This window comes from Solanum lycopersicum, chromosome 10 (assembly GCF_036512215.1).
Source record: "Solanum lycopersicum chromosome 10, SLM_r2.1".
NCBI classification, from domain to species: domain Eukaryota; kingdom Viridiplantae; phylum Streptophyta; class Magnoliopsida; order Solanales; family Solanaceae; genus Solanum; species Solanum lycopersicum.
Genome location: NC_090809.1, coordinates 7,623,329 through 7,642,675, shown reverse-complemented (window position 1 = coordinate 7,642,675; position 19,347 = coordinate 7,623,329). Strand labels below are relative to the sequence as shown.

At 30.4% G+C, this 19,347-nt stretch overlaps 2 protein-coding genes and 1 long non-coding RNA gene across 3 annotated transcripts; 1 reads left to right on the top strand and 2 right to left on the bottom strand.

The window, feature by feature from the left end:
* Nucleotides 1-297: 297 nt before the first annotated feature.
* Nucleotides 298-1,495, bottom strand: LOC138338691 (uncharacterized). Its single transcript, XM_069289771.1, has 2 exons — nucleotides 1,312-1,495; nucleotides 298-698 (listed from the first exon to the last, which is right to left on the bottom strand). Exons 1-2 carry the CDS (start codon nucleotides 1,493-1,495, stop codon nucleotides 298-300), a joined length of 585 nt encoding a protein of 194 aa, XP_069145872.1.
* A 4,891-nt stretch (nucleotides 1,496-6,386) lies between these two features.
* LOC104649551 (21 kDa protein-like) lies at nucleotides 6,387-10,458 on the bottom strand. The gene is made up of 3 exons (XM_010329015.4): nucleotides 10,427-10,458; nucleotides 9,931-10,091; nucleotides 6,387-6,961 (listed from the first exon to the last, which is right to left on the bottom strand). The coding sequence occupies exons 1-3, from the start codon at nucleotides 10,456-10,458 to the stop codon at nucleotides 6,387-6,389; spliced, it is 768 nt and encodes a 255-aa protein (XP_010327317.2).
* A 2,435-nt stretch (nucleotides 10,459-12,893) lies between these two features.
* Nucleotides 12,894-14,423, top strand: LOC104649552 (uncharacterized). The gene is made up of 2 exons (XR_743474.4): nucleotides 12,894-13,653; nucleotides 13,749-14,423. It is a non-coding gene; the product is annotated as an uncharacterized lncRNA (long non-coding RNA).
* Nucleotides 14,424-19,347: the final 4,924 nt, after the last annotated feature.

Genomic DNA, 19,347 nt, shown 5'->3' with positions numbered 1-19,347 from the left:
TCATCAAAACAAAAAAGGCACTTAAAAACCTAACTACATCAACAATCAAAAATTAATTTATCTAAAAAAACCAACTGTCTTAGTCATCAAAAACCACCGATTTAAACAACCAATTGTCTTAGTAATCGACTGCCAAAAAACAACCATTTCAATCTCCAAATGTCTTTATCATCAACCATCAAAAACCAATCATTTCAAAAATCAATATTTTAAAACCCACTTAAAAACAAATTGTCTTAAGAAATCAATATCTTATACATCACCATTGAGCTACATAACAATTTCATCACATCCACTTCAATTCCTTCTTCTATATCCTTCTCTTCTTCTGTTTCTTGATCTTCTACCTGCTTCTCTTCTTTTGTTTCTTGATCTTCTACCTGCTTCTCCTCTTGTTTTTCTTGATCTTCTACGTGTTTTTCCTCTTCTTTTTCTTCTTCTATCTGTTTCTTCTCTTCTTTTTCTTCTTCTTATTTTGTTCGATCTCCGCTTCTTTGTTCCTTTTTCATGCTTCTCTTCCAGCTTTTCTTCTTTTTCTTCAATCTTCTCCTCCTCTTGTTTGTTCTTTTCTATATTCTCTTCCTCTTGTTCTCTCTCTCCTTCCTTCATCTCGTCTACAACTTCATCAACTTTTTCTGCGAAGTACTCATCAAATGCAACGAGATCATCATCGACTATTGCTAATGGAAGGACTTCATCTACATCAACAACATCACCATCTTTATCAACTATTGGTGATGTATAGTCTTCTTAACTGCTGATAAATACATAGCTTAACATTCTTACAAATTTATTTTTTTACACAAAACTATATACATTAGTCTACCTTTATTTTTCTTGTTCTTTTGAGCTCTCAATTTCTCATCTCATATGAAAGTAATAACTTTCATCATTGATAGTTCAAGGGATGCAACACAGTCACACAAATTATCATTTTTATTATTATGTCCACTCGAAACAAAATTATCATAAGGTTGGTTGGAATTGTTCTCACCCAATATTTTATCCTTCTTGTTCTCTATTGGAAAAATCAAGACAGTGACACCTTTCAACTTGGCCTTTAAGGTATCAATGGTTTTGTTCTTGATTTCGTTCGTATATGACTTTAATGTTGCCATATAATTTTATTTTGTTTCACGAAAAATAGGTATAAGGTATGAATGAACAATTTTAAAAAAATATAAATAATACAAGACCTGAAACTAAATTACAAATAGTGTTAGATAATAATAAATAAATTTATGCCTTTGTACTTCTCCCTTCATACTTAAATGGATCACCTTTAACAATATTATTGCTCTTTGTTGTGACAATCCAATGACTTCTTTTCATACTTCCCACTAACAGCCTGACTCATCATTCTAATAGCCTCATGGAACTCAGCGTTGCTATCTTCCCCTTGAGGTTGCACTTCAGGTGCATTGGCTAACTCTTGCTCCTCATTTTCAATATTTCTCCTAGTTGGGAGACCTCGTGCTGCTCTTCGTGGAGGCATACTTATCTGAAATACACGCAAGAACAAATTAGAGAGAGACTTTTAGAGATAAACTCTAACGCACGAAAAAGGAATATGAAAGAAGTGGTGAAGACCTAAATATTGTATCCTCCTAATCATAAATGTAGAGCTCTTCACACCAATGACTAAGACTCTACAGACACGACTTCATAGACTCCTTAGGACTCTTGAACTTTGTGCTCTGATACCAAGTTTGTCATGTCTCGAGCCTACACCCTAGACGTGGCCACCACCCAATGACCATTGCAGATCTTGAACGAACTCTTGATTTATCTTAATTAATTCAGCGAAAGACTTAACTTAATCATAAGACGAGAAACATTCTCACAAAAATGCCTTAAATAATTGTCTTGGCCAAAATGGCACTTAAGTCAAAATTAGAATATCTGAAATACAAGATAAGAAGAGACTCAAACTAAATAATCTGACTGACTATCTGTATATGAATCCTCTTTAATACTTATATGAATGTTGAGATAAATCCAACAACATTCTATAATAAAAAACATGGAAAGCAATAAAAAAAAGTCCTCTGGAATGAAAGAAGACTCACCACTGACTTTGAGTGCTCAAAGTGGATCAACGAGGCACAGGATGTTGATCCTAGTTACATGCGTCTGCATCATAAGACATTACGGGCCAACTGGTATTAGTACATTGAATGTACGAGTATGCGAGTTGGAATGCTAAACAATAACTTAAGTTTGATAGGAATAAGAAAGAGCTTACCTTGGTTCTGCTCAACTCATGAATGACTGAACTTAATATAAAGCAATAAAGACACATGTGATATTCTTAAAGTTTTGTAAAATAGTAAAAAAACTTAGTTCGTTAAAGAAAATGCAATAACAAACTCAACTTTACTTATATATGAAAGTAATATAGTTTTTGTGGGAGATTCTCTAACTGACAACCATCACTATGAGCCTAAGCGATGGTACAACGTCTTACCTCACATTGTAAGAGGACCGTCTTATACCTTGCTGTCAGTATAGAACCTGAAATGCTAAGTGGATCCACCAGTCTATGCTAAAAAGCATCAAGGAATCATCTAAAAAGTATGATACTTCTTCTGTCCATGTTGGCTAAATGGTTTATGTGAGTTTGAGTTAATATGAACTCCCGTCCCCATATCGGTGTTCAATACTACTCCTAAAATACTTATCTCATATGTTTTAGAAACAACTACTTCTCTGGTTTGAGGTAATTGCTCAAACTTAACCTTAAAGCTCTCTTGGAAATCATAGTTTCCTCTTTACTAAAACTAGCCAAAAGGCTTTGTTGGAAGTCTAATTCCTTTTATGCTCAAAATGTGAAAACATTTGTAACTCTTAGGGAATACTTAGTTCTCTTATGACTTTTGAGAAATGAACTCAATTCTTTACTCTTTGCTTAACTTGTAACTCAACTCTTAGGGAATACTTAGTTCTCTTATAACTTTTGAGAATTTAACTCAACTTATTACTCTTAGATAAACTTGTAGCTTGAGCCTTAAAACAAAGTTAAAATATTTATTTTGACTTGCTTCTTAACTTTTAGATTCGACTCTTATCTTCTTTGACTTGGATCTTAACTTTCCTTGAATTGAATTATGGATTCAAGGTTCAAAATCTCATGTTTATGGATGATTTCATGATGTTTAGATGCACCTTCGAGTGTTGGAATCAACTAAGAAACGTGGTACATTACTTAGGAACTAGTACAAAAAGGTGAAAAATGAATGGGAACTCAAGGCGTCCTTGGCGCTCTGGCTGGTGCGCCGCGCCAGGGCCTGACGGACAGAGTCTGTCCTGATGGGCTCTGGTTGGCTGGCGCCCCAAGGCCTACAGACGGGCGTTTCAACTTTTCTTCTCCGTTCTTCATCTCTAAACCCTCTAAACTTCCATGGATCTTTTTCCAAACACTTAGAATCACTAATACCATCAATACCCAATAGATACGACTCGAAAAACAATCCGAAAACACGAATCAAATCAACTATAGGCATGCAACAACTCAACCAACAAGAATTCAATAAAATTCTTCACAAACTTCAATTTTTATCAATGAAGCTACTCACAATCGCTGAATTAAACAAGTTGGTGTGTGAGTGAATTAATTCAACACGGAAAGATCTCTCATACCTTGATAAGAATCACCCCCGACGAATTTCACTCTCAAAAACCTTAGCGTTCTTGATCTTTCTCCCTTCTCCCAAGCCCTAAGCGTAAATTTATTCTTATAAACTGACTTAAGGCTTATTTTTACCCATAATAAAACTTTAAAACGAATTATGAAATAGATGGGTGAAAAGACTACTTTGTCCTTACTTAAATCCGAATTGAACTTTTTTTACTTCAACAACCCAACTTTCGGAAGGCATATCTCCATCATACGATATCAAAATCGTGCAAACTGGAGTCGTTGGAAAGATCTTTCAGGGGCTTTCCAACCATATAAGAATGTACTCTAACTCATCCTCAGCTAGAAGTTATGACTGTTTGAAAATGACCAACAAACTCACTTTCTTAACTTTAGAAAATTTTCCAAATTTTCCTTTTTCTTTCCGATAAGTGAAAATTTTAGTTTCTTAGCTTATTCTAGGCTACTACGAGTTACAAGATGTTACAATTTATTTGCTTATCATTATCTAAATACTTTATTTTTACTTAATTTTTTATTTTGAAAAGGATTAAAAATAAAAAGAGAGACTGAGAATGGAATTAAAGGGAGAAAGAGAAAAACTAAAATTATTTTCTTTTGTGATCATGTTTGTAATTTTCTTATAGTTATGAAAAGATCGACACGTCTTTGATAGAATTTATACGAAGATGAGTTTGAGTTAAAATTATTTTAAATTTAATTTTATGAGTAAGTTTATTTTATAATTAAATTTTAAATTTTATAAATTTTGTATTTTAAGTATCATTTTAAACTTCTTATTCTTTATAGATTTTTTATCAGAAAATTAAGGGTAAAAAAGGACATGTGTATCGGCTTTCTAAAACAAAATTAAAACTCATGTATGTATAAAAGTTAGAGAAATTTAAAAATTAGTCAATTCACTATGTATTGAAAAACCTTCTCATTTATTGAAGCATGATTAATGAATAAATTTTTCAAAAAAATATAAATTAACAAAAATTGGTATAATTATGAAAAAATAAATCAGTTTATAGTGTGAATATGTATTTGGGCCATTATGACCAAATTTTGTGGCAAAAATTTTTTTTCCTTTACTTTTTTTTCCATTCACTTATATATACCATATTTTAATAACACTAATAAACTCATGTATACAAGTAAACACATTAATGACTTGCAATAAATAAATACCGCAGGCACGCGCATCAATATTTGTTTCTTTGCCACATCTTACATTAATACATTATTAAATCAAGAAATTATTTATTACTCATTTCATTTCAACTTAATTTAACCATTGAGAGTATAATAAATGTAGTTTATACGTCATCTTTAAATTTAATCTTCAATTATATTAAGTTTTAAGTAGCTACTATTATTATTAATATTGATTTTTATTAATTACGTATTACTGATTTCTTCAAAATTTATTGTACATATTTATAGTAAATAAAATAATATTATAATTTTTTAATTTTATTGAAGTATTGCATCATTTAAATTTACAAACCTTTTACAGAACTTTTACAATAACATAGCTTGCTTTTATTCGATTATCCTTATTAACTTGACGCATAACAAATTGTAAATATTCAATCAAAATTTTATATATATTTTATATATTTTTATAAAAAATAATTTCTTGATATTTATTTGAAATAATAAATGTTCCTCATCTCACATATTTACTTACAATTATAATAATAAATTAAAAAAAATTAACTTTAACATTTTATATTATTCACATAACGCATGTATACTAGTTCTACATCAATTATAAAGGTGATAGTAGATGGGTTTCTACTTTTAAGTCCAATATGTTGATTCCTTCTTCTCCTTCCCCCTATTTATTTACTATATAAGTGCCTGAAAATATCATCTAGAATATTCCGGATACAAATCAAATATGCCCAAGTCGATTATAAAATTAACATGTTGTAGACATGTGAAATTATCAAATCAACGATATGATATAAAGTATACCACATTTCAACCTCATCTTCCTCAAATATTAACTTTAGTTAAATTAATCAACTTCTCAAATAGAAAAACTCTTTTAAACCATGTAAACCACATTAAAACTACGTAAGAGGAGATAAAACATGAAAAACACTCAAAAACCACAAAATGACTATGTGAATCGTTACATCATATCAACTATTATTGAAACTAGTCGTCTAAAAAATAATTAATATACTATAATATAAAAAATTACACCGACAATACTAATCAAACTAAGCCATAATATAGAGTAATTTGCCAAAATAATGTATTATTCTAAAATTTTACAAAACTAGTATAAACGTATTTCACAATAACGTTTTAGGATATATTTCGTTTTAAAAAACTAACAACGTTTAGGTCGATATACGTTACTTTAAGTAATGTTTCACTCCTAAAACGTCATTTTGAGTAACGTTTTACTCCTAAAACGTCATTTTGAGTAACATTTTACTCCTAAAAGTAATGTTTTAGGGTTATTCTGAGTAACGTGTATCAATCTAACGCAATCAGTTTTAAAAAAATATAATATATACCTAAAACGTTACTATGAAATAACGTTTATACTAATTTATAAAATTTTAAAAAACTTATTATTTTAGTAAATTGCTTTATATTATTACTTATTTTGGTCAAAACCTCCAAAACCATTAAACCCATGAAATCAATGAATAATTAAATGACAAATACACATACCATATATGACAACACTATATCATTAATGTTTATTTTTTTTATAGCTAGTCTAGCCATGATGAGAAGACTTATATTTAGAAGCAAATCCATTAAACAAAGCCAAAGCATTGCTAGTAACTTGTGCAACATTAAGAACCTTAGCTTTGATTGTAGCCTTCACTTTACCACCCTTGGAATGGCCTGAATTTAGACCATTCAAACAAGTGTAAGCATCAGTCAATACTGTACTAAGCCAAGTTTGAACGTTGCTTTGATGCCATACAAACTCTTCTTGTCCATTTAAATTCAAATTTTGAAGCTCTATGACTGAGTTTGTGAGTTGGGAAATACCATCATAGATTTCATCTAAACATTCTTTTATTGCTTGATGATCTTTAGCCTTCATTTGCTTATTATGCTCCTTGAGGACATTTTTTATGTACGTTTTTGTATGTATAGCCCTAACTAGGCTTACTTTCAAGGCCGCATGAACTATTTCTTGAGGATCTTGTGATGTTGGATTCACATAGTTGGATAAAAATGTCACACAAGGTTCTGGATAACGAGTTTTTCTACATTGAGTCTCCACAAAGGTAGGGAGGCGTGGATGTAGTCGACCAGTACTAGTACTCTCGACTGCAACCACTATAGAGATAAAAAGGAGCAAAAGGGAAATGCTAATTTTTCCCATAGGTAAAGAGGGATATTATTAAAGTTTATGTGCTTCTGAGGAGCGAGAGAAATTGTTAGAATTCTATGAACGAGTTTCGAGAGCGAATGAGATGATAAAAGGGTTATTGATGGAAAATAGGAAGAGTATGCAAGGTCTTTTATACAAGGTTTTCACATACATGAAGAATTTGACTTCTTTCATGGAACATGCGCATATGGAGACTACCATGAGAGAATTACGGTATATTATTTTATTTGTCACAATTTATATAATACAATTTGAATTTAGACTCTGAATAATTAGGATATGAATATTACAATATTTTGAAATAAAATTTACAACACATTTACAAACTACATAAACATTATCATAAATTATAATAACTAACAATTCAAAATATTAAAAAAATATATTAGAATTAAAGTTAAAGAAAAAATTATTTGGATCTTGAGGGAATAATATTATTCCCTCCCTTCTAATTTTGTGAAATATCTTTAATTGAACATGAATATCGAGTATCATTCTTTTATGTTTCTAAGAAAAGGAGTTTACAAATAATGGTGAAGTCATTGTTTGTGTGATATATAAGTTATAGATTTAAATGAGACATATAAATTGAAATGGAAGAAGAACTAATTATAAAAGAATACGTATATTCTTTTTTTAAAAATTTAATAAATAAAGGATATTATATGAATCGAAAAGAAGAGAGTATTATTTTATTATTATTTTACTGTTAGCTGTAATCATCCATCTCATTGACAGAGTTACTACTAATTAATTGATTTTAGTTATTGCTTTAACGTGCAAGTAACTTCACAGAAGCAGCCGTCTAATTTCGTGTCTCATGAACAACACAAACCTTAAAGTAAGCATATAATTCATTTTTATTTGTTATTATAATTTGATATATTCATTAAGATATAATTATTAATATAGTTTTATTATAATATCCCTACTAATTAATGTTTATATTTAATTTTGAAAAATGATAGGTAAAATAGTCTTTAATGTTAAGGATAAAACATGAAAAAAAAATTGTCTTTTATTGATTTGCAAACCAACATAGATTATTAACCAATAATGAGAAGTCCCCTAAAGCAGTTGAGAGGTAGCAAGAAAATGCATTGGGTGATTATTGAAACTTATTTCTAGAAATCTGATTTCTAGAGTCGTATTAGAACATAAAGTAAATAACATTTAGTTTATAGTCGAAAACTTCTTCGTTTAAGGAAATAAAAATCACGATCTACACCTCCTAGAATTTCACCAAACTTTACTAACTTCAAAGAACAACATTAGATTACAACTCTATAATCAAAGGAACTAACTCTAGTACCTCACCTCAATAGTTCACTCAAAATGTTCAAGGATTAACAATAATATGTGCCACAATATTTGATGTATGTGAATGAACATGCTAATTTTAAGTTTTAACTTTTCATATGACATGTATAAAATTATAAAATTAAAGGACCATTTTGATATATTTTATGTATATATATTTAATTTAAGACTATAAAATTTAAATTTATTTAATTTTGTAGAAGTTCATTCCACATAAAAATCAGATAAACAAACTGAAACTGAAGAAATATATCTAATTTAAGTTTGAAGGAAGGAAACGGTTTCCGCTAAGGGAAGGATTTCTTCAACCGACTAATTATTCATAAGAAATTAATTAATTTTGTAAACCGTTAACTAATCCAGTAATCAGTATCATTACTATATTATGCATGTGCTTAAAACTTGTAGCAGCAGATATCATGGCCCATGCATAACGCATCTTGCACCTTACACTTATCTTTTGATTAATTTAACCTATTATACTATGCTTAAATTTTCATGTTAGCACATATCATTTTAGTTGTTGCAGGTACATGTTGTATATTTATTCGTGTCAATTAATGTAATACAGTTTAAAATGACAAAATGTTTAAGAAAGAAATAAATAAGACTTTCGAAATTTATGATTTAAAATAAAAATTAGATATTTCTTAGACTATAAATACTTCTGTTAAGGATAAACTAAACAAAAAATTTAAAGCTAAGTTGTTTCTCATTGTAGAAATGCGATTTTTTTTTAGATAAACTACATAAGAAAGAGTGTCACATAATTTGAGAAAGTATACTTGCTTAAAATAAATTATTTATCTAATTTTTACATGAGACGAAATTTAGCTTCTCAAGTAAGAACATGCATGTGCTAACCATAACTCAGTCCCTGTTTATTCTTTTCCGATACAAAGTGACAACTGATCAAGGGGTGGCTCAACGTAATTTTAGGTCTAAAGAGAAATTTTAATTTGCGGCCTTAAAATATCAATACATTTCACATACAGATTTATTCAAAAAATAATAATTTTACATTATTTAGATGAAAATTATTAGTGCTTAATATTGTTTTTTCAGTTACTAGTTTATGTAAGATTTTATCAACTCAACATTGAAAAACATTCTTTAAGTGAGACAATTATTATTTGTATTGATAACATAAAGATCTAAGTAATAAGTTGATAAAAATTAGAACCATAGAATTTGACTCAAAAAGTTGATGACTTGGTATACTTCATTTAAATATGCTTAGAGTAATGCTTGAAACTAAAATTTAAAAAGAAATAAAAAAAATTTTGTAATTCACTTTGTTCAACACTTTTTACTCTTGATTCTTTTTTTAACAAAGTAAAAAAAATGTTAAAGTAGATAAAATAATTTATTTTTAAAAAAAATATACTTTTTATTAGAAATAATTAATTTTTTTATAAAAATTTTAACACATAATTTATTGTTGACAAAAATTTGAGACCCCAAATAAGACAAAGGCCTTATTTTTGATAGCACGGAGCCGACTCTGATTACTGATCTCGATATGCTTACCGTGCCCATGAATCATAGGATTCACATCTATTTTAATGATAACACTCAATATCCTTAAGTCTACCTTTGGATTTGCTCCTAGTTTGTTCTCTATACTGAGAATCACGAGTTATTTCTCTCTGGGACCAGTTATCAGGACATCCAACGAAGAAGAATCTAGAGATTTTCTTCTCATCTCTTCGTGCAAGAAAGTACTCTTGGCTGAATTCATAGAGACCACACCATCTGGAGCAGAATTTGACAATGAAGTTCTAAATGTTTCCGAAGAGTCTGGTAGGGAACCAAGTAGAATCAATCCTTTAATTTTTTCTTCATCAAATTTGATGCCCATAGTAGATAATTGGTTCATGATCCCTAGAAAATTATTCAGATGGTATGCTATCGGAGAACCATCATGGTACTGCAAACTCAAAACGTCTTCTTTATTACGAGTATTTGTTGTTACAAGTCTTTCGAGCATATAAACTTTCAAGATGTTACCATAGTGTTCGAGCATGTCTCTCTCTAAAAATATTGTTCAACACATTATCATCGATCGATTGTCTAATGAATCCACAAACCTGTTTGTGTAACAGATTTCACTCTTTATCATTTTATTATCAGGCTTTACAGTGATAAATATTTATTTGTAAAAATTCTTGACATAAAACAAATCTTCCATTTCCCCCTTTCAAATAGAATAATTAAGACCATTCAAAGTAACAATTCTACTTGTGTTGGCTTCCATCGTTTTCCCAAAAATATATTTATTGCAAATCAAAGTAAATCTTTTATATATGGAGTTCAGATTGTGCTGCAACCATAAGAGCATACTCAGCAAAACCTTGGCTCTAATACTAGTTTGCTGGAAAAACACAGACAAGCACAAAAATACATATGGTAAAATTAATGGAAATTAAAAAAAATGTCATCAACAATTTTACGTGGAACCCTTCTACATAAGGTAAATACCACGGGCCAAGAGGAGCAACTGATATCAATATACTAAGGAATTTTGCACTTGTAGTCATAAATACAATACTCAAAGTGACTACTACACACTCAAAAGGAACAACTCTCTTTTGGTTTCCACCTTACTAAAATATTGTTCACACTCTATCTTTCTTCAAAACTATTTTTCTTGTATAGTTTGTGGAATACCTCACTTGCTCTCACAATGATTTTCTCTCTCTAACTTGGTGTGTTCTACAAATGATCAAGAATACTTTATTTATTGAAGGAGAAAATCATATCTATGTCACTAACGACATAGGTAAATGTAACAAAGTCAAAAAAAAAAAAAGGTTTGCAAATCTTACCAATTTGTCAAGTACCAAATCTTTAATTTCAACTCTTCTCAATATTCCTTTTTAACACGTAGCAATTGTGTAGTAAAAATTGACCAAAAAAATATGGGATGGACTCCACATGAATAGTGTTACACCAAATTTGGTGTAACACTATTCATAACACCAAATAGCTTTTTGAATATTATAATATTATTTTATTATACAAATTTTTAATTAAATATATAATTTGTATGTTTTAATTAATTCTCTTGTATATTTAATTATTTTTTATGTAATATTTTTATAATATTAATTTTAGATATAAAATTTATCTTTTTACAAATTAATTTTTCTATATGTGACTTTTTTGAAAAATTAAATTTATGTTAATTCTACTATATATTATATAAACTACAATCTCGTTTTGCAATTATCGCAGGACCGTCTTGTTTTTGGAGAAAAAAGTGTTACATGATATATTAACTTGATGTATTATAATGCACCACATGATAATTGAGGGTGAGCGTGACCTTAATGCATAAATTCAAGATGCGTCGGAAGGTCTGTTGCTCCCAATTGCACGCAAGTGTACGTGGTTGAACAAGATTTTGGCATCACTGCCGGAGACTTAGAAATTAACTATTCTTTTAGGTTATACTTCTTTTTTTTATTTACTTTTTTCAATTAGTTTTTTTTTTTCAAAAATTATTATTATTTCTTCTTTCATTGAATATTTTGGTACTCTTACTGATATGGATGATTGGGGTTAATTGTGGTTGGGTGATGAAAGTCCTTTATGTTATATATGTGGTCGTCAGTATATTCATTGGATTTTTTGTCCGAAATTTGATTCCGTTCCCCCAAACCCCTATTATAATTCTTCTCTTGTTTGTGATGTTGGTAGGGGCAGAACACAAAATAAGTTTCACTTATGAAATGTACGAACATGTTGGACAAAGTTAATTCTAAAATCGCTAAACAAATGTTTGAATGTGTGGAAGATGCGCTTGACGCTATTCAATTAGAAATTACTGGCCTAGAGATTGCATCCCAATAAAGAGAAAGTTAAGAAGAAGCGGAGATAGTGAGTCCAATCTTGGCTACAAGAACAAACTCAACTGCTAAAGTTCAAAGAGTTTATCCAGTGATGGTCTGACATACATGACAACCCAAATGATTGAAGGAAGAGTTGAGATCACACAAGAAATAGATAAATTTGGCTCAGATAATGATGTTTTAAAGTTAATACTTTTGAGTATTTTATACTTTATTCCTTAATATCGATGATGAGAAAGAGTACAAAAGTGAAAATATTGTAAATAATGATGTTTTAGAGTTGAGGGTGTTGACACCAAATTCTGGTTTGATAGTTTTATAGTTCATACTTTTGAGTATTTTATTTTAAATCGTTCAAAATACACGTTTTATCATTTTAATACAATTTGTAAGATAATCATTATTTTTCTCGAAGTATTAGGATTTATATCGGTTGTTATGTTTATATTATTTTGTCACAACCAAACTTTCAAATATTTGTTCATTTTTTATAAAATCATTATTTCTGTTAAATTGCATTTTTCACATGTAATTAATTAAGTTTATTATATATTTTTTTCATATTCATTTTTTCTTATTAATTAAGTTTATTATATATTTTTTTCATATTCATTTTTTCTTTGTTACGTTGTTAATATTCATTTTGATATTTTCTGCAGTCTAAACATTAATTTAAATATGAATATAATTTGTATGCACAGATACTTGAGCTACAATTTCATGCCCATAACTTGGACCCAATGTATTACAATTCCTATTTGAAGAAAAAAGTCTGTCCATTAGGTTAGGTGGTGGATAAAAATGTTAGTGGTAATTTTCAGATTTCTTTTGATCTTGAAAGACTTCTTTTAGTGTTCATATTTTCCGGCAAGTTACCGGAATTCAGCCGAAATCCGACAAGTCCACCACCCAAAAAGACCCCGATTGCTCTAACCCATTACTTTTTCCATTTCTTCCCGGTGAAAAGTTCACCCAACGCTTCTCCTCTTCGCTGTTGCTGCCAGCAGCTCTCTCTAGCAGCAGCAAACAACAACAAGGGACCCATTTTCCCCGGCCAAACCACCACCTGAAACCCCTCAAACCGCCAGCAAACAACAACCAAACTAAACCCCAACCTCCCCTTTTCTTCCCTTTTGAGTGAGTTTTTGCAAACAACCAAAATCCTCATCGCTCTTCAGCTCTAACCGGCCACAAAATCGCTGCTAAACCTAGCCCCGTTCCTTCACGTACAGCTAACCAAACAGAACCCTTCCCCTTTAACCATTTTTTCGTATTTTTCTACTTGTTCCTTTGGCAGGTCTCAAGTGAGCTCGACTCCGGCCCGCACTACCATGTGAAATGGATCTCCAACCAATGCCATCACTGGCCGACCAACATCGAAAAATAGCAACGCCAACTCTGGCGAACAGAATTAGTGAGCTCACAAGTCCAAATCAGCAACACAACTTCATTCCGACAAATGGGTATTCTTCTTTGTTTTATCTTGATTCCAGCAATTGGGTATACTTCTTTGTTTTATCTTTTTAATACTTCACTTTGTTTTTTCTCTATGTTGCAGATCTGGCCGAAGGGGTTCAAACTCCGGCCGTTGTTATTTTTCGATAGAATCTTTGTTTTCTTTGATTAAGAAAAATGTTTGGTTTGCTACTCTACTTTGCCCTCTTTTTAACTTTTTGAGTCATTTCGGTTTTGCTTGTATTTATTTATGGACTCATTACTCGCTTCATCCAATAGTTGCTGCTTTATTTTTGTTTATATGATTTTAGATTTATTAAAATTATTACATTTCATTTTCTAAAAAAATTTCAGCGAACTGTGGTACTCTTGTTTTTATTAGTTTGTTATGCAGTTTATATTATTATCATTATTTGTTAATTTCATATGATTATGTGGGATTATTTTATTTTTCTATATCATGTTATTTTTCTCATTATCTTTGTTGCATTGTTTATTTGGTTCATAATGTTATTTTATTTTATTTTTTTTGTCTCTCAATATTTGTCATGATTACAAGTTAAAATTGACCGATAAAGAAATTATCGTCGATTTTCAAGGTTTCTTGTGTTGGTAAGATGAGTTTTTATTTTTAAGTTATTATTTCATGTATTCAGTTTTATTCATATTTATATATTACTAACACTTTTACTAAGTGTGTTTACATGTACCAAAGACTTGTTTCCTTGAAGTTATTCGAAAGGACTTCGAATTATATTTTTCAATTCATTATTTTGTATATATTTATTGCATGTTTATTATATTTGTACATTATTTTATTCTCTTGTTCAATTTGAAAAAATAAACTCAATCGGGAACCACAATTGTGGATTTTGAAAGATGCCTAACCCTTACCCTTTGAAATAACTTGAACCTCTTGCTTAGAATCAAATTGGTTTCGTAGACTCTCTTTTAAGCTAAATAATTAATTGGTTTCCTAGTTTTCCTTAAAAATTAGGCGGCGATTCCCTTTTTCCCTTTAAAGCCCTTTCTAAAATCCTTTTACCCATTTTAAAATTCTTTTAACTAATTCTTTTTTAATTGAGTCATCGTGACATTGTTCTATTTAAAGGATGTCAATAGAATGACGACTCTGCTGGAGACTTACAGGTTCTAACCATTATGCGTTTATTTTTTCAAATTGAGGAAATTGTACTTTCATTGTTTTATTTATTATATTTTGTATATTTTGTTGATTATTTGCATATTATACTCATTAATTTTTGTACATTATTGTTGCATCCATGATATATTCTGACATAAATATAGTATATTAAAGAATGGTATTGCGAAACCGCAAACAAACATTTTATAATCAACCTTTTTTCGGAATGATCGACAATTTATTGGTTCGTCATGCGTCCAATGGTTGTCGTGAGTTCCAGCCTAGGTTGTCCACCTAGGTTCCTGGTCTTTCAAAATCCACTCTTGGTCATCTCTTTTTAGAATATTCATAACTTCAGATCATTCTCCCTCCAAGTTATACTCTGTTGGAACTACGTTTGACCTGATTCCTTTTCAATGGGATACATAGGCGCTATAAGGGCTTGGTCATGCTCCCTGTAAGCTTTCTAAATTTTAAAAACGGAAACTTGGGCAAAATATTTTGAGGATGTCTCCAAAAATTTTACAAAGAAGACAATTCGTACAAGATTGAATATCGGAGGTTGTTAAAGCTGAAACAGGGGCAAAATTTGTAAGGAAGCCCCTCAAAAATTTCATCAAGGTTGTACTCAGACTCAGATTTGGGAGGCATCACTCCGAGTTTATTTGTATCTTTTGTATTAACTTTTGTACATGATGTTATATTCATTCTATATCTTTGATTTTATTTATTTTACATTTCACTGAAAATATTGTTTTAATTTATTTTTTTTAAGTTGGATTGTCCGCCCTTCAATGTGACTCATCCATTTTTTACTTTTGTTATTTTTTATATAATTAATAAAATTTGTTTTTTTGTTAAGTTTGGGTAGTCCGACTTTCAATGTGACTCATTAATTTCTTATTTTGTTTTTGTTACTTTTTTGTTAAATTTTGGTGGTCGGCGCTTCAATGTGACTCACTGATTTATTCATCCTTGTAAAATTTTCTTTAAATAGTAAAAAAAATATTTTGTTGAATTTGGGTTGGCCGCCTTTCAATGTGGCTCATTGGTTTTTCTTCTTATTATTTTTCCTCTCAAAAATTCAGTTGTTGTTTATAGATTTTATGTCAAATCTGAAAGAATTGTGCAAACCTGATTCTCATCAATGAGATACGTAGACAGCCCTTATTGGGTTCGGTATTCTTTACTCAAAGATTTTCTATTTTTTATTCTTTTAATGTTTATATTTTTGAAATCATTTTTGACTTGGTTGGTGCCAACACAATTCAAGTGTGCAAGTGAAAAATAATTTGTACAATAAAGAATATTGACTTCTTCTTAAATTAGATTCTTTTGGTGCCTCTCATTCATACTTTTGTTACACTCGTAAATATTCTCTTGAATACATTCAAGATTAGAATAAAACTAGATTCTTTGTTTCATGTGCATTGTGTGGTAAATTTTGAATCAAATTCAATTGTTTCGCATTGTTGATCTATAACTTGGCCTAAATGTTATTGAGGCGAAATTCTGAGTAATGTTTGATTTGTAAATGATTGTAGGCCTCCTTTGACCCGTTTAAGACTTTCAAAGCCAACTAAATGACATAAATTCTTAGTGTGACCCATTTTGATCCTTAAGCCTTTTCTTTGGACAAGCACATTTAGCCTACACCTTTTCTGAGTGCTTATACGCATTAATCCTCTTTTGGACTGACTTTCGTGAGCGCACTGAATACGTGCAAGTTACAAAGAAAATCCAAAGTTCAAAATTTATCAAGGTCCCTGAAAATTGAGAGTATAAAAATGACTTCAAAGAAAGAAGTAAAATTTCAAAAAAAAAAAAGAAGAAAAAAATGCTCTAAACAAAAAGGAGAAAGTTCAAAATATGATGAAAAGGGAAAAACCTCAGATAATCAAAGTTCCAAAGAAGTCAAAAAGTGCAAAGGAAGGGACAACAAAGAGAATCAAATGTTAAAAGCGTAACAAATGTTGAAAGCATCTATTTAGTGCAATGCTCAAGAAGAGAATAAATCACTTTTATCCCAAATGACATCCTACCGACCCTAAGCCTACATTACAAGCTATTAACAAGCCCTACATTATTTCAATTCAAATATTCTCACATTAGTGGAGATTTCCATGAAAGTCAAGCCTATGGTATCACAATGCATGTGTTAAACTTTTTTTCGGAGTGTGAGTGTACTTTTGCAGATGTTCCCAAATCAAAATACTTTAAATGTGTGCAAATTGGGACCTTTATTTATAGTTAGAGCACTTGAAACATGATTTTAGGTGTAGTTTAAAGTCTTTGTTTGTAGCAAGATGGAAAAATCTTGTCGTTACTTAAGTACATTTGAGGTACCACTTAAATTCATAGGATTTACCATGAAATCAATCTAAGTTAAAAGATAAAGAATTGTGAAATTTTTTTGTACAATACTATTGTTGGTGCTAACCAAGTTAAAATTTGTTTTAATGTTCATAAATAAAAATGGGTGAAACTCACTTTTCGTATTTGTCCAAATAACTTTATGGACCGCTTCAAAGTTCAAATTACATTTTTGGTAGTCATATCCTTCAAAATGACATCTTTTCATTTTTCGGTAATCATACCTTCAAAATGACATCTTTTAAATTTGGGTTGTCATACCTTTCAAACTGACATCATTTTAAATTTATGCCCCATATTAATCCAAAGTAACTTTGTGGACCATTTCATAGTTAAAATTATATTTTGTACTGTTATGTATCTTTTTTATTTTTGGATCGTCATATCCTTCAAATGACATTGTTTATTTTTTATTATTTTTCGGTCATCGTATCCTTCAAAATGACATCTATTATTTTTGGACCGCATATCCTTCAAAGTGACTTTTTTTTATTTTTTGGGTCGTCATACCCTTCAAAGTTACATTTTTTTTCAAAATGACTTTTTTATTTGGGTCGTCATACTCTTCAAAATGACATTTTCTTAAATTTGGGTAGTCATACCCTTTAAAATGATTTTTTTAGGTCATCATACCTTTCAAAATGATATCTTTTAAAAAATTAATTTATTATCTCAAATAAATTAATTTTTTTCAAATTGATTTGTCATGTCATTCAATATGACACTTTTTATTTTGTTACTCCATTTTAAATTAGCATTTTATTTTATTCATGGTGTTATTAAGTTTGAATTATTGCATTGTTCATATGGTCATGTTTGCATAATTTATGTTATATTTGCTACTAACATTTTGATATTGTAGATTTTGTGATACGTCATTCATGTTAAGTTCAAGTTGGGTCGTCCACCTTTCAAAGAGACACGTTGGTTGTCATCTACTTTCAAATGACACGTTAAGTTCAAGATTGGATTGTCATCTCCCTTCAAATGACACGTTAAGTTCAATATTGGTTTGTCACCTCCATTCAAGTGACATATTATGTTCAAGTTGGGTCGTCCGCCTTTCAAAGAGACAAGATTGAGTTGTCATCTCCCTTCAAATGACATGTTAAGTTCAAGTTGGGTCGTCCGCCATTCAAAGAGACGCGTTGGGTTGTCACCTCTTTCAAAGTGACATGTTATGTTCAAGTTGGATCATCCGCCTTTCAAAGAGACACGTTCGGTCGTCACCTCGTTCAAAGTGACATGTTATATTCAAGTTGGATCGTCTGCCTTTAAAAGAGACACGTTCGATCGTCACCTTGTTCAAAGTGATATGTTATATTCAAGTGGATCGTCTGCCTTTAAAAGAGACACGTTCGGTCGTCACCTTGTTCAAAGTGCTATGTTATGTTCAATTTGGGTCGTTCACCTTTTAAAGAGACACTTTGGGTCATCATCTCGTTAAAACTGACATGTTATATTCAAGTTGGGTAGTCCGACTTTCAAAGAGACATGTTGGGTTGTCACCTCGTTCAAAGCGACATGTTATATTTAAGTCAGGTTGTCACCTCGTTCAAAGTTACATGTTAAGTTCAAGATGGGTCGTCTGCCTTTCAAAGAGACACGTTGGGTTGTCACCTCGTTCAGAGTGACATGTTATATTTAAGTTAGGTTGTCACCTTATTCAAAGTTACATTTTAAGTTCAAGTTGGATCTTCCGTTTTTCAAAGAGACACGTTGGGTTGTCACCTCGTTCAAAGTGACATGTTATGTTCAAATTAGATCGTTCGCCTTTCAAAGAGACATGTTAGGTTGTCACCTCGTTTAAAGTGAGATGTTATTCACGTCAACCTCCTTTCAATAAGGTACACCACCTTCATTTTGAAATTCTGAAAGTAACATCTAATGTATGTGAATGTTCCCAGTGTACAATAAATCTTTGTCTTTATTTATTATTTTCAGCCCAATCGACGGATGTAGAATATTTCTCAAAATCTCTACTAACATCTCATTTTGTTTTGTTCAAAGTTTACCAAATCAAATTTGGGTTCATCAACTTTGTTTGATTAGAATCTGTTTCATTGATCCTAATAAAACAAAGGGGCAAGTTGTTGACATCAAATTTTGGTATGATAGTTTTAAAATTAGTACTTTTGAGCATTCTATTTTAAATACTTCAAAAATACACATTTTGTTATTTTAA